Here is a 25,326-nt window from a genome sequence, read left to right as displayed (position 1 = left end):
TGATCTACTCATGCCTAATAACAAATGCGAACACAGAAAGACAAAGTTACAGCTCAGACACGATATGTTATGGACCGATCAATGGACAGACTGATAACTATAAGGCGTCCATATAATAGTAGGGCCTTAAAGATACCAAGAAAAGATGGGGGTAAATCTTTTTTTCAAAGTGAACAAGAGTATGGTGTACTCATTTACACATTGCCTTGCTCTTTATATTCATTTATTTTATTCTGAGCGTTAGTATATAAAGGCCAACTTCTACTTTTATTCTATGACAAAAAATGTCTATTGCTGCCGGGTAGATTTATCGGGTAATTTATTGTTTCATTTTAGAGGACATCATATAAGAATTGTCCTTCCCGTACATTATATTAAGCTCAATCATTTGAATACCTCCAAAGTTAAGAATAAAGACGTAAGAGAATTAAGAAATAATTCATGTAGGGGGTAGATTTGTACTCATTTTAATATGGGTACGGCATTTATATTCTATTATTTGTTTGATAAGAATATAAATGCCAAAACCATGTTAAAGGCTAGAAACCACTAATTCCACTTCCCATAGGCTTCTATGCTAATTTCACAATATTCAATGGCTTCTCTGGACTTTACCTTAACTTTAACCTGCAGAGGACTATATATCAGAATGATTCTACATATGTCAACTCACAATCCTCAGAATGGTCTGTGGGGTTAGCTGACTTGCAGTGCAGTACTGGTCACCGGAAGTGATGGGTCTATAAATAGCATGGGAAATCCCAGTGTTTTCACAAGATAGGGGTATATTTAGAAATCATTATGGAGATTAGGCTTCACATCACAAGAAGCAAAATGCACCTATAAAATGTACAGAAATGTTTTTCCTTTCAGAAACTGTTTAAATTTTTTTAAATAAGATGAGAACTTTTTTCACAGCACTATGAGGAACAGGGGTAATTTCTGCGTAGGACTATTTTTGTGTACGTTCCAAATGCTTATTGGTTGAATTGGTGGTCTGTAACCTAAAGTGAGTACAAATCTACCTCCTGACGGAATTCTTTCTTTCTTTTCTAATATGACATATACGGTATTTATTGTGACAAAAATTTTCCTAGGTGTAGCCAAACTAGCGGCTGTTCCGTTTAACCTCCCCCGTATGAAAGTTGGATTAAATTAGTATCATCATTTGTGTTAGATGTGTGTGTGTTTATATAATTGATTTCAATTAGATAGCCTCTCAGCAGTTAAATCGTCGCGTAAACGTTTTTTAATGAGTGTTTTGTCTCGGAGCGAGAGCGAAAGAGAAGAGAGTGCGCAGGTGCTGAAGATAGGGTTGTACCGAAATATACTGTTTAACGATATGAAGACGTCATATTAGAATTGAATTTAGATTCCATCCAAAACACTGGTCTCCAATTTCGTCATAGCCAGTGACGCTTAAAGCACTATGATGTCGAGTTCGGGAAAAAAGACGTCAGGTGTTAGCAAAAATAGAACGTCATAATCATGGTGGCCATACAAAAACATGGTGAAATGGATTATCAAATTTGTTGTAGTTTTTAGTGTAATTCAACTTGAATATGTAAGTACTGATATTAGGAAAGTTTACGAGAAATATTACCTTCCATATGACTTGAATTTTCGTTATAAGCGTCAAAGTATACAGTATAAGAGATATTTGAATGCTACAAATTTCTTTCATAACTACAAAAGACTGGTTAAAAATCATCTGTCTAATGAAAAATTTGCTCAGCTGCAAGCGAATAAAGAAATCGGGAGCGAATCGGCGAAACTGCTACTCAACCATCTAAATACAACTTTGGAGAGAGAGAATAATGCGCGAACAAGTAAATCAAGTCGCACCAGAAGCAACAAGTTGCTTCTTTTGCTAGGAAATCAAACAGATGAACATTTACTGAAGGCATTCAAATATAATAACAGCATAAGTTTGCAGCTACAACCAAAAAGCAGAGAAATTGGGCGTCTTCAAAATAATTCATCAAAGAAGCACACTGATAAGAGAAGTGAAGCTGACGATAGAAGATCACAAATTCAGACGGTGCGAAATAAGAAAATAAGTGACGCAAATAAAAAAGATTTAAAACATCGGTCCGAAAAATGGTTTAGGCATAGAAGTTCAAGCAAGGAAAGAAGTATAAATCTGAAGCTAAAAAAATCCAATTTCAAAAGCTCGCAAAATTTACGAAAAAGATACATTGAAAAGACTGGTAATAAAGATAAGGTACGTCATAATAAGCAAATATTTGGGAACTTGTGTATGTGTATTGAAAATTCACACATTTAAGACGATCACAAACGTCGGTTTACAAGCACTTGATATTTCCGAACTTGGATCTTTGTAAGTTTGATTCATTCTACGGCATCGGAACATATAATTGCATTTCATTTTTATACGACTGAAAACGTTTGTATAATGTTATGGCACAGTCGTCGTCGTCGTCTGGGGACACTTCGTTTCCGTGCGATAACTTTAGATGTGGTCGACCAGAAAAAAAAGTTAAAAATCGATGTTTTATTAAAATCATGTGTAACAATTGTTTTTCTTCCGATTTTAATTCTTCCTGTTTTATTTTATTCCATATTTAATTCTGGTAAACAAATTCGATGCGGTTTGGACGGCTTTCGAGTTATAAAAGGTCACACCCCCCCCCCTACCCAATCTACCTTTTTAATTTTTTTTTGGTTCGATTTCGAAATTTGTTTTAATTGATCCTGTCTGGGTTTTTAAACAGATTTCAGATATCTCCTACGGTTTTCGAAATTCCCTGAAAATTTTCTCCGGAGCCATTAGGATTGTTAGGTCTACTTCATAGGTATTTCTTAAATATCATATTTAATTTTATGCTATTTACGCCAATAAACAATTGGATTGCGAACTTGATATGCTGATTAATTTGGTTCGTATTAACAACGATCGAATTAGAAATAGTTGACATTTAATTTCGTTACTGTTTATTTCTTTGCATTTACCTGTATAAACCCAATATGTCGATATATTCAAGTTGCCTAGAAATGCTTTATTCTTAGACTCATGATAAACCATTCAGTGTTTATCTAGAAAGGAAAACCCTGCGAGATTATAAATTACTAGAGGATGCCCGCGAAATCGCGGTCAATTTAGCAAAGTGTGGACACAATACTAATTTGACGAATCCAAACAAAATGAGTAATTGTTGTAAAGGATCTACAATCATCTACCAAACATCAATGGTGTACAGTTTGTTCAAATTGCTTATGTGGTTTAAGGGGAGTTGACCATTAACCTTTCAGGGGGAGTTGGTTTTCTTTTGACTCAGAATTGGGGTTTTTTTTTGGCGCGCACGCAACGCGCAAAAACATGTACTTTTCTAACGCATGCAAGCGAATATTTTTTTCTTTTTTTATTCACATTACCTATTGTAACTATTTCATACCAAATTATCTTTTCCCCAAAGTCAGGATCGAAATATTTTTAACAACCAAAGAAAAAAACAAGCCCTCCCCGGAAGTTAAATGGTGCATCCCTAAGCAAAGTTTCATATCCTCATGTCAATGCACATTCCTGGAAAAAATGGTTTAATCTGGGACTAAGAAGTTGTTTTATTGACCCCAGGTTTAATTGTACCCAGGGTATGGGAGGAGTTGATGTTTTACGACGACGATGACGACACCGACACTCGCAAAGAGAAGACTTGAAAAGTTTATACGGCCCGTTGAGGGAAAAAACAAACTCCATTAAAATAAACTTGCAATAAACAATCTGACTGCTCCAGACATCCGTTGCGTCAATAACGTATTTTTTGCAGCGAGCGATTAATTCAAGATTAGCAGTCTCTACCTGTAATCCTGGTGCTATTAGCTGGTTATCCTGAGGCTTCGCCCATGTTTTCACTCCATGGCCAGTGGGCAGCAAGAGAATAACCTTGATTTTTATTTTATCAAGAATTCTGCTTATGTGCACGTTATAGGGGGCCTTCTTGGTCTGGTTTAAGGGTATATATATATGTATGTGTGTATGTATATATGTATGTATGTATATGTGTGTGTGATTAACCCCCAAACTGGGACTTTCTAGCATTTTTTCCCTATTATTCTGCGAAATTTCCTGTTAGTTATCAAAGAATTACGCCCAATAATGCTTTCGAGTAGGTTATCAAGGTGGTCTCTTGCTAACTGGAAAAATAATTTTATATAGCTCTAAGTCGAACTTGTATTTCGTTGTTGACAACTGTACAAAGTTTTATCAAATGGAAAACGCCAGGAGACGAACGGACAGACAGACGGATACTCAACTGAATGTTTATGCATTATGCAAAGTTTAGGTGTCATTCACACTTTATCCGAAATGTGCATTTTGCTCAAACAGAACTTTTTATCATACAATGTAATAAAAGAAAGACAACTACATGTATACTATAAACTTTTCGGACTTGGTATTACATTTTTGAAGTCATTTCCTGTTTGTTTGTTTGTGATTGATGATCCAGTCGTTTTTTTTATTTGGGTTGAACACCCTTTAATTTTCTGAAAGTTCTGTCCCATTCACTTAAAAGGTGCATAATATATTCTTAAGTAGCAGTCTTTATAATAACCAGACAAGAGGTGATTCATGCATGTCAAAAACCCACGGAATTCAATTTCATTTCTTGTTCAGAAACCGTTGTAGATCACATAATCAGTCTTAGTTTTTTATCTGGGGTTTGCGCTTTTGAAATAAAATTTATGTAGATTGTACATGAAATTAGCAATTTGCAATAGTTATCGTTCTTGATTCGGTTTGATTTGGTTGATTTTAGTGAGAGATTGAAGTGTAGTTTTCTCTAGAGTACATATCTAAATACAGAAAGGACTATTGTCACATAAAAAATTGGCATATGTTGACCAAAGAAGCATCATCTGATCCATGGGTTTTTCTACACCATGAATCACCTTACAATAGGCAGCATCTGAATTTTATATGGACTGGTACTTAAATTTTGATAATTCAATATTTTACTCTAAACAATGTGTAGGGGGTTTACCAGTCATGCCAGTTTACACATAAAAGGTGAAGGGTCCGGACTTCGGGTGCAAATGTGTTATTATGATAGAGCTGTGGTTGTTTCAGGGCCTTGTAAGTGCATGGCTAGTGTTTCATGCACCAGACATGGTTGTTGAAATTTTAATCTAACACTTTGGCGTTTATGTTAATGGACGTGCCTCTGGAAGTGGGTGCCCAGTAACTAAGCGCTCTTACATAATGCATACGTGTGTATGCGATAAATTGTATGACTTCAGCTATGTAGCTAGTTTAGACGGACATTTATCTAAGGACGTGCTTTATTTCGCAGATTAAGTACCAGTCCAAATAAAATTCAGACACAACCAATGGTAAAGTGATTCATGGTGAAGAAAAACCTACCAAACAAACGATGCTTTTTTAGTCTACATATGTTATATTTTCACATAACAACAATATTTTCTGTATTCAGATTTGCAATTTTGAGAAAATCATACAGTTATCTCACAATAAAAGCAACCAAATCAAGCCAAATCAAGAACGATAACTCTTGCAAAGTGCAAATTTCATGTACAATCTATATAATTTTTATCTCAAAAGTGCAACTACCAAATGAAAATTTTCAAGACTGGCTACGTGATCAGTTACTGTTTATGAACAAGAAATAAAACTGAATTTGGTGGGTTTTTGACATGCATGAATCACCTTCTGTCTGATTTTTAGAAAGACTGATACTTAATTTGTGGCATAAGTTTGAATGATTTGACAGACAGTTTCGACCTCCAGATCTTTAAATTGAATTCCGACTTGAAAATTTAGAAACGTGGAAAGGCCGTCTAGTAGTTAGTAGTTCAGTTATGCTGTATGTTGGTGAGTTTTGTGTTCATTCATCCAGGTGTTCCATGTAAGGAAACATCAAACCTGAATATATCGCAAACTGGCGCACTGCTACGATAAATCACGAATTTTGTTTTATGTTTATTAAACGTCCTTCGTAATCAGAATGGTGAATTTAAGAAATACAAATTAACACGATCTATATAAATTGATTCAGTACATGAGTACTGATTTTTTATGTATCATATCCTAGAGTGTCAGATTATACAAGATTTTCTTGATTAAATTGAATTGATCAACGTTTTGTTTTCAGATAAAAATTAAATGCTTTCAATCGATAATTTGATCAATTTCAATCAACGCAATACCAAAATTTTTATATGTGGAGTCGTAATAACCCTAGAGGAGGTGGTCCATATTTTCGTGCATTTACCTTAAGGTAATAGGTGTGCAAAATAACTAATCCGACATTTTCTTAAAATTTGCATGTGCATAGAGGATGGTGAAATATACGGAGATCGAAGAAAAATAGATAGGTAGCCGATGTACTGTTTCAGAGATACGGCTTTTCGGAATATTCTGGAAACCAATAAATTTATATAGAAATAACGTTAAAGTACCCAAATATTTCGAGTTTTGTATTTGGAATATACTTCCGTCGTGAAATCTAATTCGACAATTTTTCTTAAAAAATATAAATAATTCTACGTAAAATCCTTTCGGTTGGTGCATAATTTTTCATATGGTTACCTAATTACTTCTACCTATAGATGCCGTCGAACATGTTTCAAAGATCAGAAAAAAGGCAAAAAAATACATGACGTCCTCGGTCGAAATCTTGCACTGATAACACTTTCAATTGCTGCAGAAGTCGGTAAATCGTAAATGTGATTTGAGATTTTGAAATGTGCATGGTTATTCTGAAATTGCCTTATCAATTTAAGGTGAATATATGCTGGATAATAAGTTGGCTAGGATCAAACCAACCTGAATTACTGTCCCGGAATTTTACACCGAACTACATGATCGTACAGACGTTTTGAAAATTGTAATCGAACCCTCAAAATTTGAAGACATTAACAACAATGAAACTACTGAAACCTTGTTATTAAATTAAAAGCGTGTATCCAATGGGGTCTCCAATTAATTTAAATACAATTGTCTCATGTCAGCATTTGATAGTTTCACCCAATTTTGGGCGAAAATTAAGACTTCTCGACACTAGGTGTGAAGTGGATTTTGAAAGTTTTACAACTGTCTAAAATAAAGCTCCAAACGGCAAACATCTGCTAAGTCTATTAGTTGAAATTCGAGTGTATTGTTATGGGTGTTTCAATGATTTCACGGTGACAGTGTGATATATTTTTTAAAAAAATCCCAGTAATGACAAGTTCACAACCAGCGTATGAATACATGTAACGAATTCAAAGATATAGTACTGCATGGTGATGAAAAAGAGAATAGATCATGGGCCACTTGGGATCTCCTTTTGGTATTTACATATTACATGTTTATCAATTAACGATTCCATGAATTTGTTACAAAAATTGGTATATAAAAACAAGTGATATTGTTTGAAAGTGAGAACCTAACTACTAGCAAATAGTAGATTTTTACGATGGGTTCAAAATGAAATACAACTAGTGTAGTTCAGATAATGTTGGTGCTTACCTTTCCTTGGATAATACGCCTTATATAGCTCTATCGTTTATCCTCGTTACTTCTTTTTGTTACGAAACACTTGAAGGATAATAGTACATGGATTTATTTCCGTGGTTTAGAATAGGATAATAAAATACATTGAATGCGAGTGTTAGGCTCAGTACACGAGAATAGTTTAATCCGTTAACATTTTACGACTTGATATAGTTTTATCCGTTAACATTTTACGACTTTTTTTTTTTCACGGAACACTGAACAACTGGTTTTTGAAAGAATAGAATGGCATTTATTACTTGAATAATCAAAATTTGCATATATAATGTGTGGATCGCGCAGTGCGATCCTTAACAAAAAAGATAACTTCTGTCCAATACCTCGCTGTTCATTTAGAAAATCTAATAACTTTTACCGTTAGGATTTTTTTAAACTTTAAGTATCCAGCACAAGATCGTCTATATAGAAAGCCCAATATAGATATTTCAACAGGTGCCTTTCTATTTAAATAGATGTTGTGTTGCGGATGTGAAAGAAACCAATTTTTAGATGTTTTGGTTTAGCAATAACATTTTTTACCTATCCTACCTACTATTCTTCTTTCTGAGGTGCACATAAGCCGGTCACCAGAGCCTTCCAATGTTACCTGCCTTGGGACCAATGCTGTACTTGTCCCCATGTCCAACCTCTGTCCTTCATATCCTTTTTGGTGGATCGTCTCCACGTCTCCGGTCTGCCTCTCTTCCTCTTGCCTGATGGTGTCCTTTGCATAGCCACCCTTGGGCATCATATAATTATGTCCTATCTATCTCTATGTCCTATCTATCTCCATTTCTTCTTTTGTATTGCCTCAGATAGAGGTATGGTGTTGGTTCTCTCGTAGTGTTCTTTGTTTGAGATCTTTTGTGGCCAGAATATGTGCATAATCCGTCGAAGCCATCGCGTCTGGAAGACATCTAGTTGGTTAATGATGGTATTTGTGGTCTTCCATGACTCTGCCCCATAAAATAATACTCCAAGGACATTGCTTTTGAAGATCTTCAATGGTGTTTTTTTTCTAATCTCGGTGGATTTCCAGATGTTCTTCAGTATAGCAAACGTCCCTCTTGCTTTCTTGCTTTTTGTATTCTTTCTTGTACATCTGTTTCATGGTTTCCATCAGCAGAGATCTTGCTTCTGAGGTACACAAATTTACTTCACCAATGCCTGCAGCGTTTAGGATGGCTGTCTCTTCAGCCTTTGGGTTGATTTTCACTGTCTTAGTTTTCTTGGTATTGATCTTCAATCCAATTTGTTTAGCTCTGGTATTCATGTCTTCTGTTTTATCTTGGATATCTCGGTGGCGATAAGAATATCATCCGCGAAGTACAGATCTTCCAGCATTTCTGTCACTGTCCATGTGATGCCCCCTTTCTTGTTCTTTACAGTTTTTACTGAAGCATAAATACTCTAGGGGATTAGATACTGAAGGAAAATGTCAATTTAAGCGATTTTTTTTTCGGTAGGGTAGGGGTACATATTTTTCATTTTACTCAAAAACCATAAGTGTTACCGCAACTGTTTGGAGCCATTGGAAAGCTTAAATATTTCGCTAGCTGATAATATCTAAATATGTTAACTTACTTAGTTTTGTAGAAAGGAGAAGATTGAAGAATAAAAAAAAACAAAAACAAAAATTGGACTTTTGCCCCAACGAAGTACAAAAAGTGACAAAAAAATATACAAAAGTGCTTCATTTTATTTTTTGGCGACAAAATGATTCATGAATAAGAGGTATACTGCTATAAATCACTACTAAGTCCAGAGGTCCATGTCATGTAATGCTTTTACATGGCTTCTTTTGCCGCCTGTCACCTGTTGTCTAGATCGTTTGATAACTTAGAAAAAAAAGTCTTCTCCTCTGAAACCGTAATTTGGATCTTTAAAACCATGGCCATCCACATGTAGTTATAAATATGAGGTGAATCTCTTTTTTCGATAACAGATATACTTGGCAGTTTTCCCATAATTCAATACAATTGTCGTGCAGAGAGGATACCTGCTGGATCGATCTCTCACGTAACATTTAACGACTTTTGATACTTGGGAGTCCGAGACAATTATTTCCGCATCGTGTGTATTCGGGGTTTTTTTTGTGTCACATTTTACAGATACCAAATTTAAGGTAAATGGGCGGATCCAGGATTTCAGTTGGGAAGCGGTAATAGAATTAAATGCTGAGCAAAGCGAAGAAAAACCAAAAAATTAACCAGTTTTACGTAGGCGTACGTCCGGCACGACCAACCTTAGATCTGCGCCTGGTTAATGTACGAAATCTGGACAACATCCTCTAGGTTTATATTACTTCATTGGAACAGTCTTTATATTTAATCGAAAACTTCGATAAGTTTGTATGGGTATTCGATTGGCAATGATCAGACGTCGCGGACAAAGCTGACTTCACGGACATAACGTTTTCATAGAAGTTTTTTTTCCTCTTTGGGGCATCGGACGTTACACCATTGCAAGCAAATTCGTTCTTTTTTTTCGTTTTCACTACATGAATGATTTTTTTTAAAGATTACCTGTCTTTGTTATTGAGTAGGTTTTTTTTGTTGATTTGTCTTTTTCATTTATTTATTTTTGTATACCTTAAATTTCGTAATGTGGCTCTATGTACTTGAACTATTCAACATCAACTAATGCAGGGTGAATTTTTTTAACGCATTGTTTTAAAGATATTTCTTACCTAAATGAGTCAAATGATGATCGTGCTTCTTTTTGGAACTGATTGCCATAAAATGCTTTGTGGTAATGATCAAGTCGTTTTCCATCATACTCTAAATTAGCGTGTCTATGTAAAATTGTCACTTTTTTGAAATGGTATTATTGTCATTATTATTATTTTTTTATTTTTATTTATTTATTTATTTATTATTATTATTATTTTTTTTTTTTTGGAAATAAGAAGACTAGATTTCTATAGATTTCACACTGTTCACTACATTTATAGGTTTCACAGAAGTCATGGATTGCAACACAATGCGTAATTGATAAATTGATCACCAAAGTTTTTAATCGTTTTGACTGCCAGTATAGTCCCCTAAATTGATGGGGCGGGAAATACTTAAGTAATTGTTTCAAATAATATATCACATGCTTTGGAGTGTTATGTTACGAGAAAAATGTCCTTGCTACTTTTTACATTTTGATATTCGTCCTCAACCTCTCCATTTTTTGTCTAGTTCCTCTTCTACACAGTCGTACACAGGGGCGGATCCAGGATTTCATGTTAGGGGGCATTCATAGAATTAAATGCCAAGCAAAGCGAGTCAAGACAAAAATTGGAGGTAGAATTTATAAAAAAAAAATCAAGATTTCATGCAAAACACCTTCCTCCCAATTATAGGGGAGGCATACGCCCGGCAAGCCCGTCCTTGGCTTTACAGTGAGGTATAATTAAGCTGAAAGTACGGATTATTTTTATAATCAAGGATTTTTATAGTAGACTAGTAGATTCTCAACCCCACATTAGAGGGATTTTACATACGATGAGGACGTGATAACTTTTAGTAGATGTAAACTGGTCTGGAGCTGGCATGTCAGTTAACTGCTAGTAGTCCTTAGTTTGTACTATTTGTGTAATCTGTATTTGGTTTCTGTATTTACGTTGTAACAAGGGACTCAGACCTTTCTTAACTGATTTTATGTGTGTTTAATTTGTGTAATATATTTCCCACAGTGGCCAGATTTTATAGGGGGTGTGTGTGATCTCGCCACAGGTATTTAACCTGTCGCATTTTTTGCGCCTGTCCCGTCAGGAATTTCTGGCCTCTGTATGTTTTTTTTTTCGATTTTACTTTTAGTTCATTTTTTTGAGTGAGTGTGGCGTTTTTTTGACATCCTTGACTACCTTGTCGGGTCTCGCACGGACGTTTGTGTGACTTGATCAGTATATAGGGGCAACCCCTCCCCTGTACCTGTGTATAATGATGTTTTGGGGCCAGTTGCAGCCTGTCCTATGGTATGAGGATTTCCTCGGCATTCATTGAAGACCAATGGATGGCATTGGGCTAACACTTTCATACCGGTTGGGTTGTTATCTCTTTGACATATACACCATACCTATTCTTGTTATAGTCTACTATTAAAATTCCTGACAAAATTTAGAAATTTCATTTCACAAATGGGGAAATTAATAGAAAATTTATTAAGAATTTTCGCAATCAAACTCAACAGCCTTTCCAGTTACACAAAAGAAAAACCTCGGAGGCGCTAGGCTAGGCGGAAGAATCTGTCCGGACTTTGATCGATCCGATTCTAAAATTATACCTTAAAGTTTACTGGTTGAAATTTTTACGCGGCAAAATTTTTGACAGAGTAATTGTTCTTTATTTCTTTTGATAACTAACCATTTTTTAGCGCCACCTGGTAAATAGAACCACTTTGAGTCACGTATGACTACAATTCCGGCAATTTTTTAAAGAAAAAATTCTCTGTACGGCATCCGAGGGTTTTTTTTTCAGTATAATGGCCGAGTAGTTCCAGTTCAGGATTTTCGCTGCTCATGTTAAATCATTTTTGTCAGATTTTCGGACTCCTCTGGTTTTATTTAACTGAAAGCATGGAACTTTTTCGTCCAGTGACACCCACTTTTCTTTTTTTTTATTTCACTAAACACGCCTTAAAATGTTACTTGAGAAGTTTTTAGGAAATTCTTGTTATTTCTTCGGGTGTTTTAATAGATACAACATACTATGAAAAACCCGTGAAAAATCCGGAAAAAATCCTTTTCTTGCCAAAATTTAAAATGCTTTTATCTCAAAAACGTGCACACTAATCTGTCTTCTTTTTTCTTGACATTGTTCTAGCATGAAAAATCTTAAAAGATTCCACTACCCTTTGAAATCCTTGTTGTTATTTTTTTTTTAAACAGAGCAGCGAACATCCTTAAACGAATGGATTAAGTGTATGTTACAAATTAAGAAATAACATTTTACAAAATTAAGATATAACTTTTGCAAATTAAAAATTATATATGGACGGAGAGTCAGAGAAGTTGTTGGATAAAGCTTTCCCAGAAGAAAGTCTCATGCATTATCCTCACTGAATGAGACTTCGCCCTTAGCAACATGGCGGTGCCCCGTAAATAGAGAATGAGCCCCATCCATCATTTGCATTGTCTAAAATCATATCATAGGTTAAACGGTCTGATTGGCATTGCATCTTCCTTTAGGTAAAAAGTTATATGTAACAATATCTAACTTTGAATTTCATTCCCTAAGAAAAGACGACAGCTTTAGTTCTACCGACATTAACTTTTAGTTTCCATCATTACAATAAGAATAAATTGGTTTCAGCTGTCCTTGTAAACAATGTTCAGAGTGAGATAAAGTTCCAGTGACATCCGCATATAAAATAAGAAAAAGTTCACCATTTACCCAGTCCGTTTCTACTTTTATCCGGATACATTTAGACCACATATAGTATTTCTTAAACTAAAAGTTGCCAAATCGTTAGCATGCATAGTAAACAATGCAGATAACAGATTTTCTCCAGCCAGACAGTGTGTACCTTCATATCAAAATAAAACATTGAACGTCATTGATGTGCTTTTCTTCTTTGCAGCAACAGTTTATAGAAAACACATTTTTGCAGAAAAGGTCGGTGAGCAACAAAGAAAGCGTTGACTCAAAACAGCTTGAAAACAAACTGTTACAGAAAAAGTTGGAGAGTAACGAGGAAAGTGACTCAAATCAGCTAGAAAACAAACTTTTGCAGAAAAAAAGAGTTAGCAAAGAAAGAAGTGACGCTGCTATCAAAAACTTTAAACATAAAATTAAAAAGAAAGAGAAAGAAATTTTAAAGAAACTGAAGCCTAAACAGGGTGGACAAAGTTATTCCAAATATAAAAGAATTATAAAGGAAAAAGTTAAAGAACCAGAAAAATTACTACATCAAATAGAAGAAAAAGTTAAAAGTAATCCAGATGATAGTTTTGACGAGGAATTAAAACTAGCATCAAAACAGACAGTGGAAGAAAGTACAGATCCGTGTGTTGCTAAGCCGTGTTTGAATGGTGGAACCTGCTTGCGGAAGGAAGAAAAACACCCACCATTTACCTGTAAATGTTCCCTTGGATACAGGGGTACATTGTGTGATCGTCTTGTTCCTGAATGTGAAAATCAGCCTTGTAATGAAGGGGGGCATTGTGTAGCAACCGAAGACGGATTTTTATGTGTTTGCAAACCGGGAGTTACTGGAAAACATTGTGAGCTAGAACCCCAGATGAAGACCCTAACATCGAATGCTACAATCATTATATTAACAAAAGAAGAGGTCTTTGATGGCGAAATAGGTATTGGGGTATTTATTGTAATACTGGTTATATTAGCTATACACTTTTACCGTGTGAAGAGGAGACGGGAACTTATGGCCAAACAGTATCATGAAATGCTGACTAAGAGTGACGTCCCTCCTCCTTTACCTCCCGGAGTAATCGAGGTTAGCAATTTGTTATGCAATGAATTTTTCTGTTCCTGTACGAAGCAATCAGTGGCGGTAGAGACTTACGTAAAGGCATCGAAAATTGAAAAAGGGGAGGAGCCACTTAAAGGTTAGTAAGCGAGTGAAGCAAGCTAGCTTCTACATTTCTACATTTCTACATTGACTACAAACAACGTAAAGTAACATAAACCTGGATATTTATGTCGTTGTTTTATTTTATTTTATTTTAATTTTTTTTTTGGGGGGGGGGGTTGGGGGTTTTTTTGTTGGTTTTTTGTTGTTGTTGTTGTTTGGTTTGGGTTTCTTGTTGTTTTTCTGGCTGTTTACTTCTCCATGTTATCTGAATTATACTAATGAATGATGTTTAAATGCTACAAGTAATGGTTGTACAAGTTGTTCTTATCCCAAGTATAAAAGGTAGTATTCATAATATGAAGCAAGATAAACATTATATAGAAATTATTATTTCGGTATTACTAAGCCTATTGACCTTAACTTAATACACGTTTGTCAATAATTATTTTTTTATGTTTTAGCAGCCCGTTCTTTGCATAAATCTTTGAAGAAAAGTTCTTCGATAGAAAGAAAACATTCTTCACATAGAAATATTTCTGCTTCCTTGGTGGAAAAACCAAAGAGTCGGACTAGTTACGTTGCTTTGAGACGACAAGACAGCTTAAACAGTTTGGTTTCAAATGATTCACAGCGATTGCTTCCACGTGTACCTTCTGCACAGTTAAGCCTACAACGCACGCTATCAAAACAGGTTAGCAAAAAGGCGTCATCTAGGAAGTGGCCATATGAAGACCCGTCTTCGGCATTGTCGATACTACCTAAAAGACCGTCGACTGGTCATAATGAAGACCCGTCATCACCTCTATCAATGCAGCCTAAGCGATCGTCGACCATGCCTTATGAAGACCCTCCACCAGGTTTATCAATGGGGCATAAGCGATCGTCGACTATGCCTTATGAAGACCCTCCATCAGGTTTATCAATACGACAGAAGCGATCGTCGATCGAGCCTCATGTAGAACTACAGTCGGCTTTATCGTTACGACAGAAGCGATCATCGGTTGACCCTTATGAAGATCATCCTTCGGCTTTATCGATGCGACTGAAGAAATCGTCGACCTCCGGTCGGTTATCGTCAACATCACTTCAACATACCGATATACCACCGGCAACAGCGTTCCCCCCTCCCCCACCTCCTTTGTGAAATACAATGAGTCGGGTTTTTTTTGCTTTTTTTGTCGTATCGTGGTCAGTTTAAAGTATTTTTTGTACATATTCAAGTTATTTTTTAATACAATCATGTATAAACTTTTTTTTTCTTATGAGGACTTATATGGTAAGTTGGCGAAAAAAAACATAACTTTTAATCATACTAAAAGTAAAGGTTTATTTGAGATATTCTAAAATTTATTTCGCTGTTTGTCTTCCATTAAAAACAATACTAACATATGAAATATGCCAAACTTTATTTGTTAATAGAGTTTCCATATAAAAGTTCTGTGTCTATATTTTTCTCGGTAAAACAACATTTTGTTTTCGATCACGCCACAGAATGTGTTGGGAGTCTACGACTATTTTCCATCATACATGTTCCTCTACTTTTGCTACTAGTAATGGTAAGATTGTTTAGTATATACATTGTAATTAAATTTGATTTGCAAAAAGCCTTCTGGTTGATTGGTTCACAGGTTATTTTGTATAAAATTCAGTACGGTGACATCATTAGCGTCGACTGGTCAGTTATCCCCGATTAAATTAATTACCTAAATGCGGTTTTGATCAAAGTTTAATCTAGTCTAGAATCGATTAGAAATCGGGCTAATTTATACGATCATAAAAAGAAGTTTGGGGTCGTTTACGCTTCGTCAACATCGACAATTTTTTCATTAAAATTATCTACAAAATCCTAGTCTAATGACTGTAGTCTAGGAACTTAAATTTCCTTTTCCACTTTCGTTCACACATAATGACACGTTCGACCGCATTATTCTATCTCAAGTTTGTACATCGTGCTTCCGCAAACTCACTGGTATATAGTGAATTTATGAACAGTACATATTTATTTATTTTATTTCATTTTAAACACTCACTATGCTCCGAGAATTATGATGGTTTAGTAAGCTTCGGATATCTCATGTCCACAACCTCATTTACCACCCCGTCACACTGTCAAGCGAGGAATTAAACGTGCAGATCGATAATATAAGTCAAGTACTACAACTTGATCGTGAATGGAGGACAATAATGATCGTGAACCACTAATTTGGCACGGTTCGGTTCATATTTGTTACGTTTTCTACAACTGCAGCAAAACTTAACTTTTACCAACAAATGATTCGGACCCATACAATAGGACTTCAAGAATGTTACTCTTGAAAATCCTGATCTTCTTTTTGATGGTAATAACCCCGGTAATTGATGAATTCCAGATGTTTATCAGGTTCCAATAGAACTTCTTGCTTCGGCTATTCTGTTCTTTACTTTAGATGGTAAGTCTCCATCATCCAAGAAACGCAACTTCTAACACTTCATCAACCTAACTTTTGTTCATAGAAATAAATCACAGAAACTCCATTTTATCATTGTTTTACCACCGGCTGGTCATTTATGTCGCATTGTTTTACTCAGTGCGATAGAGAAGGGTTTAATAACGACATAAAAATGGCAGATATAGCACCCGATTTGTGTTTGTTTGTTTGTTTGTTGGGGTTTAACGTCCGAGCAGCAATATTTCAGCTATATTCAGACGAGCCGATTTGTGTGTCATACAACAACAACAATAACAATAGTGATTATAATAATAAGAACAAGAACAAGAACAAGAACAAGAACAAGAACAAAGAGAAGAAGAAGAAATTATTTTAAAATTATAACCCAAAGAATATAAATCATGGCGTCGTAAGAACTTGTTTTCTGAGCTCCCGTGACAATGGGAACGTTTGGGATTGGTGTCAAATACAACAAGTACTAGTGAACGTGTAGTGAAAAATAAGATCATATAAAGAATTGTTAAAAATACAAAATTATACATACAAAAACCTTCGTAGAAATAATAAGTATGCCAGGATGACGCTTAGTTACAGCAATATAACTATGTAAGAATTCTTCAGTCATTTTTTATTTTCATTTAAAAAATGTAATCAGTTGTTATAGATAAATGAAACGTGTTTTTTGGCACTAAGAAAATGTTTTGAAATTTTTTAACGATCATATTGACGATCTACAATTATCCACGCCTCCTCCTTCACTACCAAAGGTGTTATTATATTGAATTAATGAAAATCGGTTTTAAAAATGGACATTTAGAACGTGTAATCTGACAGGGACAAGATTCATTTTGTAATATGCTGATAACCAAATTAAAAATGATTATGTCTACATGATTGTTTTGGTGCTCGAACACGTAGGGCTGCCATATGGCTTCAGTAAATTTGTGAGACTGAGTGGTTTTGGACGTAAGGTATTAATGGGAAATATAGTGTATTAAACACCATTTTGACATATTCTTCTTTTTTTCAATAACGTTACTTAAAATACGATACTTTAGTGAACTATGAGTGATATTCTGTGTGAATCATCGATTAATTTGCAATGCTCGATTTCTATTATCGATCTGTTCATGTTCATTCCTCTCGCTTGACAATGTGACGGGGCTGTTTATGCTGCCTTTTTCTGGTTTAATGTAAATACTAATGTGTATGTATATATGGCGTTCCGTTCATTGGTTGAGCAGTGTAAATTAATTTAAAAAAATCCATTTTTGTGATCAATTGTGAGCTGTCTTCAGTTTTTATATGTGGCTATATATTAATTGGTTGTCTGCATTGTATATGTAGATCGTCTCTGTTTCCTGTTTTCACGTTTTGGCCTTGTATCATTAAATTGTACTTCTGTTTTGATGCACCGGGATTTTTTCTCGTTAAGTCTTATCGACGTTAGATTCTCTGGGCTGAATGTAATCAAGAATGAATAACAGAACTATAACAAAAATAATAACATAAACCCGTATGCTTAACTTATATACCGTCATTTAAATAATTGATAAAATGTTTATCAGACATGCAGGCCATCTTTTTTATTGGAGATATTGGTATTTGTATGTTCAGTGACATTAACAACTGATTACATGTATTATCAACAAGAATGAAGGTAAGAAAATGGCTGCATGTACACTGTTGCTCAGTATTAATATTCTTCGTGAAGAAGGCCAGGGCGGATCAAAATTTTCAGTTTAGTGTTGTGGGAGCGTAAATAAAACTTGAGGCCGGGCGAAGCGAAAAATATTTGTGAAAAATAAGGACTCCAAGCAGTGTCTTACCGAATTGTAGGGTGTACCCCCTATGAATCCGCTCCTAAAAGTTGAATGTATTCGATGCATTTTTATGGTTCCTCCATCGTGCTTGGTGTGTTTGGTGTAGTGTTATACATGTAAGTTTTGTTACGCAATGACGTGTAAAGTGAAATAATTCTTTGAATCGATCAGTATTTAGACATTTAGTACTTCAACATTCACCAATTCGATATGTAAAGTTTGTAGAATTTCGGAAATGAGTTACAATTACAAATAAAATCGTCATATTTATCTAAAAATCATATTTCGTTCCTACCGTTTCATTTCTTAGTCAACAGTATCTAGTAAACAAGCTACATATTCACTGTTACCCATAAAATCCTAAACCCGAAAAATCCAAAAACCTTTCTTAACCAAACACTTTTTAAAGTCCTTTATATCATTTTTAATATATTTTGAAACTTGATAAACCAAACACCTGTCTAAGCCGAAAAAAATAAAGCCCCAAAGTGTTTCTGGTTACAGACACTGTTCCTTGTGCTCTGGATCTATACGAAGCGAATATTCGAGGAATTAGTGTTTATCCAGAGGTTTTTACATTGGAAATTTCCAAACCACGTAAAAGTATTAACCAAATTGTTCTATTGATTCAGGGAACTCATTCTCAATACAGATGTAAAGGATTAATACATGCGGGTATCTCCCGACCCATATTTTATGGCAATGCATGTGCATTCTCAAAAAGTTCAATACCCACCAGATAAGTTGACTAAACCGTTGAAAAGGCTAATTGGTAATGGATTTATAGTTGTGATATTGCTGCCAAATCGTTCAGATGACTTTTTTTTGGTATTAACATTGATTCGCTCAAAGAATCTTTACATAGAAACTAACACATTATATTTAAAAGCAGTTTTGGCATGACATGAGGCGTGTCCTTATTGTATGACCTATGATGTAACGTGGTTCTCAACTCCGCATTGGAAGATGCATACGATGAGGGCATAACTTTCTGTAGGTCTGGAGCTGGCATGTCAGTTAACTGCTAATAGTTCTTTATGTAACGTATATCATTTTTTTTTATTTGTGTTTTAACATTTTGAACTGATTTTTAGGTGTGATTAATTGTGTGATATTTTTTCCACAGTGGCCAGTTTTTCAAAGATCACACCGAAGTATTTTAACCCCGTCGTATATTTTGCGCCTGTCCTTAGTCAGAAATTTATGGCCTCTGTATGTATTGTTGCGTTTCCACTTTCAATTTCTTTATGTTGCTGGAGTATTTCGCTGTAATGTGATGCGAGGTTTTCTTCGTCGTTCATTGAAGACCCATGGGTGACCTTGAGATGACATTTTATTTACCCGTTGGGGTTATTGTCTCTTCGACACCATATATATTCTCCTTATGTCTGTTATTTACTGGTGTAACAAATTCAAGTGGAAAATCATTTTGCATTATCTGTTTATTATTGCAGTATTTTTTTTTATGATTATTTTGTTGACTTGTTAAAGGTAAATCATACTTAATAATTTCTTCTCATTATTCTCAAAGATTACCTTAATCAAACATACTGTAAAATTTTAATATCAAAACATTGGTCGCCAAACTTGTTAGAGATAATTGGGTCTAAAAATATGAGAACTAAATCTATAAATCCCTTCAATTATTTCCCCTTGAAAGAGGGTTTTTTTTACTTTAAATTAATGTTTGTAACCACACATAGTTTTATATCAAACATTCATTTTGAATAATTCAAAGACATTTTTTTCATTATTTCAAACACTATTTACTAACTGAAAATACATATTTATCTATTGTTTTGTAAAATGACAGAACCTAATGTTCCGTGTAATGGGAATAAAGTTCAATTGCGTCAAATATGGCGGCATTAATAACTTGAAGGAAAAGTGCCGGAAGAAAAAGAAAAGTAAGCATTGCTCGGACTTCTTTTGTCTGTAATGTGCTCTTGTTCTACCAAATAGCTACATATATATATATATATATATATATATATATATATATATATATATATATATATATATATATATATATATATATATATATATATATATATATATGTAACACTCATTGTGAACACATTTTTCGGGAAACGAATTTGTAAACTTTAATGAGTTCTTCAGAATATGGGTTGATCTCAATTTTTTTAATTACTTATACTTATAGCTTTGAGGAGCAATTGTTTTAAATGTAAATGTTGCACAAAAATGCGAGAAATGTCCGGGCTTATTTACTTTCATGCACGGTTTTGTGACATTTTCTTTTAATTTATGATAACTGCTTCAATGTCGAAATGTAAACAAAAAACACAACACAATAGAATTAACGATACACGAGTCTTTTGTCGTAAGTAATTTAAACTGCATGAGGTCTGACTGAAAGTTTTAAAATATGTTTTCAATTAAGAATCAGGCAGACACAAACAGAGAAAATAATTGCATTCATGTCTCCTTATAAGCTGCAGTTCCATCGTCGTTAACAAGACATTTAAATTTGAATAATGGAAGCATATGTTTTTTTTATATTTTAAAGTAAAATAAATTTAATTAGATTCTGCTGCGAAAATGACGGTGAAATTTTCTAAAAAGGGTCTTTTTGGACGTCTTTGCTTCTAAACCGATTAGGATTCAAGATTTTTTTCAAAAGGCACACTGAAAGAAAAATCTATCGAAATGCCTTAGTAATGAGAAAACCGATTACAAATGAGACTCCCGACCGGCGCTCGCTTCAGGTCTATACGACAGTTAGACGAAACCGTTCTTCATACCCAACTTCCTTTTTTCTTTTTTTTTCTTTTCTAGGTATATAGAAAGATATTTAGACATTAAAGACTTTTTTTAAAGGTCCGTGGAACCTACTTAAAGACAATGGACCATATTCACGACGAAGTTCTTAGAAAGAATTGTAAGTTCTTGAAGGAGCACCTAAAAACTGAATGTCTTGTCGATTTGATGGTTGCAAAGAAAGTGTTCTCACAGAAAATGGCGATTGATATCTGCACCAAAGTTGGGCAGTGTGAACAAGTTAACGAGTTTCTCAGTAAACTGAGACGAAGGGGACCGAAAGCGTTTGATGTTTTCATGGAATGTTTGTATGAGACATCCCAGACTACTGTAATTGAACGTCTGGAACACAGCCTAGGTTTGGATCATGTGGACCAAGTACACTGACTCTTTTATATTAAAAAAAAACATAATCGTTCATTAAATGTTTATTAATAAACAGTTAATTGTGGCTATAAATGTGTTTTACATTGTATATACGACAGATGTTCAAGAAAAATGTCAAGAAAACTATCTATTGAATCCATGACATTGTTTCCTAAAAGCCCTATGTTGAATGCACTCTCTGTAATCGAAGCCATAGTATCGAATGAATTCTCATTACCTATTGTGTATATATATATCCCATTCCTCTGTAAATTGTTCGCTAAATCTCTCACTGATTCTTCACCAATGTTGTTAAATCTTGAAAGTATAAGAATTACTTTTTGAACGTCTTCTTTGGTCCCTTTCGCTACGTCACCAAAAGCAGATGAAATATTAACAAACAAATTTGTTAAATTTGAGTTCTCCGATTTACTGTCAGCAATAAAATAAGATTTTAATTTTAATTCTTGCTTATTATTTTGCGTGATCTTGCTGAAACCAAATCGCCAAAAAATGTCGTTTCCAAAAGTGACTAGAGCAAGATGTGTATCTTGAGATACTTTCTCGATGTGTTGGAAAACTTTGTTAAATATTTCTGGCAATACTGTGCGTTCATCCAAAGTCCCGGAAAGGGAGGCGTCTGCTGCTATAATTAGATCGGTTCTACTAGACTCGAAACACACTGCAAAATAAAATCATCTGTCATCATTAACAAAACTTATAAGAAACACAATTTCAGCAAGCTGACATATCAGTTGAATATAAATCACAGTAAAAGCCGTACTCGGAGACCAGCTAAATAAAGAAGAATGTTTTCTCAATCATTCTTTCTTATTCTTTGATATTAATTTATGATTTTGAGAGTTGGAAAAATTGAAAAATAAAGACTAAATCATATGCGATGCCTTCTGATTTAACAACGCTTAGAAGGCATATGCGATGCCTTCTGATTTAACAACGCTTAAAACATAGTTACAAGAAATAGTTGTGAACAAGCTATGACGTTTCAGAATTACATACGACTACATTTTGTATCAAGTGTTTCGTGATATATTTGGTACCACAATTTGTCCGTGGTCGTGCTGAACACTCTATTCCGACTTGTTATTTTACTCTGTAATGAGACACATCATATCCAACTGCTACAGGAAATACTGGGTAAAATGTAACAGTCTACTCGGGGTTGATATTAATCCGTCCGTTAAAATTAGTATAAATTTATTTCTCGGCAAATGTAATCTACTGGTCAATAGTTCTTTTGCAGTATCAATACCATTTACTATTTCTGATGGCTCTTGATTCTTAAGAACTTTTAACCGTGTCAATTTATCGTGGAAATCTGTTTGGTTGACTACACTGTTGAAAGGGTGTACCAATTCAGCGTCACCTGACACGGTTACCAAAGCTACTTGAATTTGTTCATGGCCAATTGTCATATTATCTGGCATAGTTTTCAGAAACTGAATTATTTTATCAATGTGTACATCCTCCATGCTTCTTGAGATATCAATGACGATTACGATGTCACTGGGAAAGGGCTTACATGCATCTGAAAGCGCAATCATTTCATATACATAATTAGGCATCAAGATTTGTGTTTTGCTTTTCTTTTATCGTCCATAACATAAGGATTTTTTGTGCTAATAATGTTATCACCACATTGAAGTTATTTGATTATATGTGTCAATATTTTTTTCGCCAAATACGTGATAATTTTATATTTTAGACGTATTACCATATTGTTATATTTTATGCTTACTTTTCTCACAGAAAGTACCAGTGAAATCATTCTGACATTCACATCTGGAGAAACGGTTATTTTGTTCTCGACATAGTCCACCATTTTGACAACTTATTTCACTACAACCTGAAAATAAAAGTCTGGTTTTTTTGTTTGTTTGTTTTTTTTTTTTTGCTAATGGTTGAGATGTTATACCGAATATTTGTATTAAGACAATTATTTTTCTTGTATTGCACGACAATACAGTCCCAAACCGGAAGTAAGTATGTTGAAGAGAACATTATGCAAACTTAAAGCATAATTTGCTAACGAGAATATTGCGGAAAATCAAATGTGCCAAATACCTTATGTTTATCTGCAAGCATGATGAAAAAGTGCGGAAACTAGTGTTTGCATTAATTATTTAAGTCCAAGAGCCCTAACTCAGCAAAAAATCCACGGACCGAAATTAAATTCGAACCCAATCTTTGTCATGGTAAGGTAATGTACTCAACATCAAATGTACATCTATAAGCATGACAAAAATGTGGAAAACTAGAGTTGCGAGACTGGCGGATGGAGTGTAAACCTATATAAGTCCCCTTCTGTCGGCCGGGGACTAAAATATAAAGAAAGATACCGCTACATGCTTTTTTGTCATTGATGATGACAAAATAGAGACAAAATTGCAATGACAAATATGACCAATGAGCCGCCATGAAGGAAAACAGAAAGTTTAAGTTGTACAACATCACAAGTCAAAGATCAATAACCGAAACTTTTTAAAAAGACTTCAGAAATTACATTAGTATAACGATAATGAATATGGTGATTATGGCAAAGAGACAACCTTCAATAACGAGGAAACCCTAATAACACAAAAAAAAAAAAAACAACATAATACACACATATAGCGAAATACTCGCCCCATATACTCCACTGCATAGGTTTACTCTCCACAATTGATATTGCAGATTTTTTCTTGATTTCACTCGGTGTAAAAATTGGTTTCAAAATCTTAAAAAGGAAAAAGACAACCACCACTTGTCCCAGGGTTCTTTATAATCTCTTTATATAACTTTCTCTCTTACCTTTAGTGCAATACAATGTGAAGTCAGGACAGCAGTCGTTTGCTGTCAGACAAAATTCGTCACACATGCAACATCCATTTACGTTGCATGACCTGCAGCCGTCATCTCTATCTTCACAAAAGCAACCCTCTGGTCTTTCCGTACATTGAGCAGTGTTTAACGACCGCTTTGTCCTCTCGCAATTTCCTGCAGATTCGGCACAGTCGTTTTGTGAAGAACGCAGTACTGTTTGTTTACCAGTTGCTTCAGGATGATTACTAGCCCCCTTGATTGTCAGGATAGAAATGGTAAAAAACATTTTCAAAATGGCTTTAATCCATGGTGAAACCATGTCTGCTACAGTGGACCTGATACAAATTTAAAAATACGACTGAAATACCATTGAAACCGTCCGTGAGCATGATTTATAAGGTAGTTCGATTAAATTAAAAACTAATGATACATATAAACGGTTCTTGAAAATTTCTTTTTTTTAAACTTAAACACCATAACTACGTATAGTAATCTGACTATGATATATAAATTCTAGTAACCAGTCTGTTTGTGTATTCAAGTTAAAAAGGTTAATACCTAAAAGTGTAAATTGATAATATGGCTCGAATACCACTTACCTGTTGTTCGAAATAACAGAAATTTACAACATACGTCCATTTATGAAAACCCTTCAACAAGACTTGTTTACCTTTTCTGTGGGTCTTTCTGTTTTTCATTTAAACCTTATGAAGTATAACAATATACAACTTCAAATATCCGACACAAGTCCAACAATACTGTTTACATCACAGGTGTATAGTCAGCAAGATCTTCCGGGTTTTTAAACGTGATTGAAGATGTATATTTAATATAAATTAAAGGTATTTATTTGAAAAGTTTGGCAATTCTGCTGGGCCAAAAAAAGTAATTATTAAGTTTTATGTCTTGACATAAGAAACATCCGAATTAAATAAATGATAGATTGTTGGGGTTTAACGTCCGAGCAGCAATATTTCAGCTATATTCTGACGACCGAATTAAATGAATAACTCTTTTGCAAAAACATGTAAAAGATCGAAATGCTGCGCGTAAAGAGTAAGAATGGTTG

The 25,326-nt window shown here is 34.5% G+C and overlaps 1 protein-coding gene and 1 pseudogene across 2 annotated transcripts; one reads left to right on the top strand and one right to left on the bottom strand.

Moving 5' to 3' along the window:
* The first annotated feature begins 24 nt into the window (after positions 1-24).
* On the top strand, positions 25-21,898 carry LOC148627114 (uncharacterized). Its single transcript, XM_088564813.1, has 5 exons — positions 25-151; positions 1,539-2,224; positions 13,082-14,069; positions 14,497-17,671; positions 21,087-21,898. Exons 1-4 carry the CDS (start codon positions 25-27, stop codon positions 15,177-15,179), a joined length of 2,484 nt encoding a protein of 827 aa, XP_088420939.1. The 3' UTR covers positions 15,180-17,671; positions 21,087-21,898.
* A 74-nt stretch (positions 21,899-21,972) lies between these two features.
* Positions 21,973-25,083, bottom strand: LOC148627113 (uncharacterized; annotated as a pseudogene). Its single transcript, XR_015919745.1, has 4 exons — positions 24,857-25,083; positions 24,246-24,510; positions 23,194-23,301; positions 21,973-22,983 (listed from the first exon to the last, which is right to left on the bottom strand). The product of XR_015919745.1 is annotated as an uncharacterized LOC148627113 (transcript).
* Between the last annotated feature and the right edge of the window lie 243 nt (positions 25,084-25,326).

The sequence above is a fragment of the Perna viridis genome, chromosome 1 (genome assembly GCF_037379345.1).
Source record: "Perna viridis isolate PV_CMFRI_1.1 ecotype Kerala chromosome 1, ASM3737934v1, whole genome shotgun sequence".
Lineage (NCBI taxonomy): Eukaryota > Metazoa > Mollusca > Bivalvia > Mytilida > Mytilidae > Perna > Perna viridis.
Note: the sequence above shows the minus strand (reverse complement) of the source record. Positions and strands in the feature narration are given on the sequence as shown.

Bases quoted from the DNA above. Each gene is read 5' to 3' on its own strand.
- LOC148627114 (XM_088564813.1), top strand. From the start codon at position 25: ATGCGAACACAGAAAGACAAAGTTACAGCTCAGACACGATATGTTATG. The intron at 152-1,538 runs GTAAATCTTTTT...AATTTGTTGTAG, and splicing joins GATACCAAGAAAAGATGGGG to TTTTTAGTGTAATTCAACTT. The intron at 14,070-14,496 runs GTTAGTAAGCGA...TTTATGTTTTAG, and splicing joins AGGGGAGGAGCCACTTAAAG to CAGCCCGTTCTTTGCATAAA.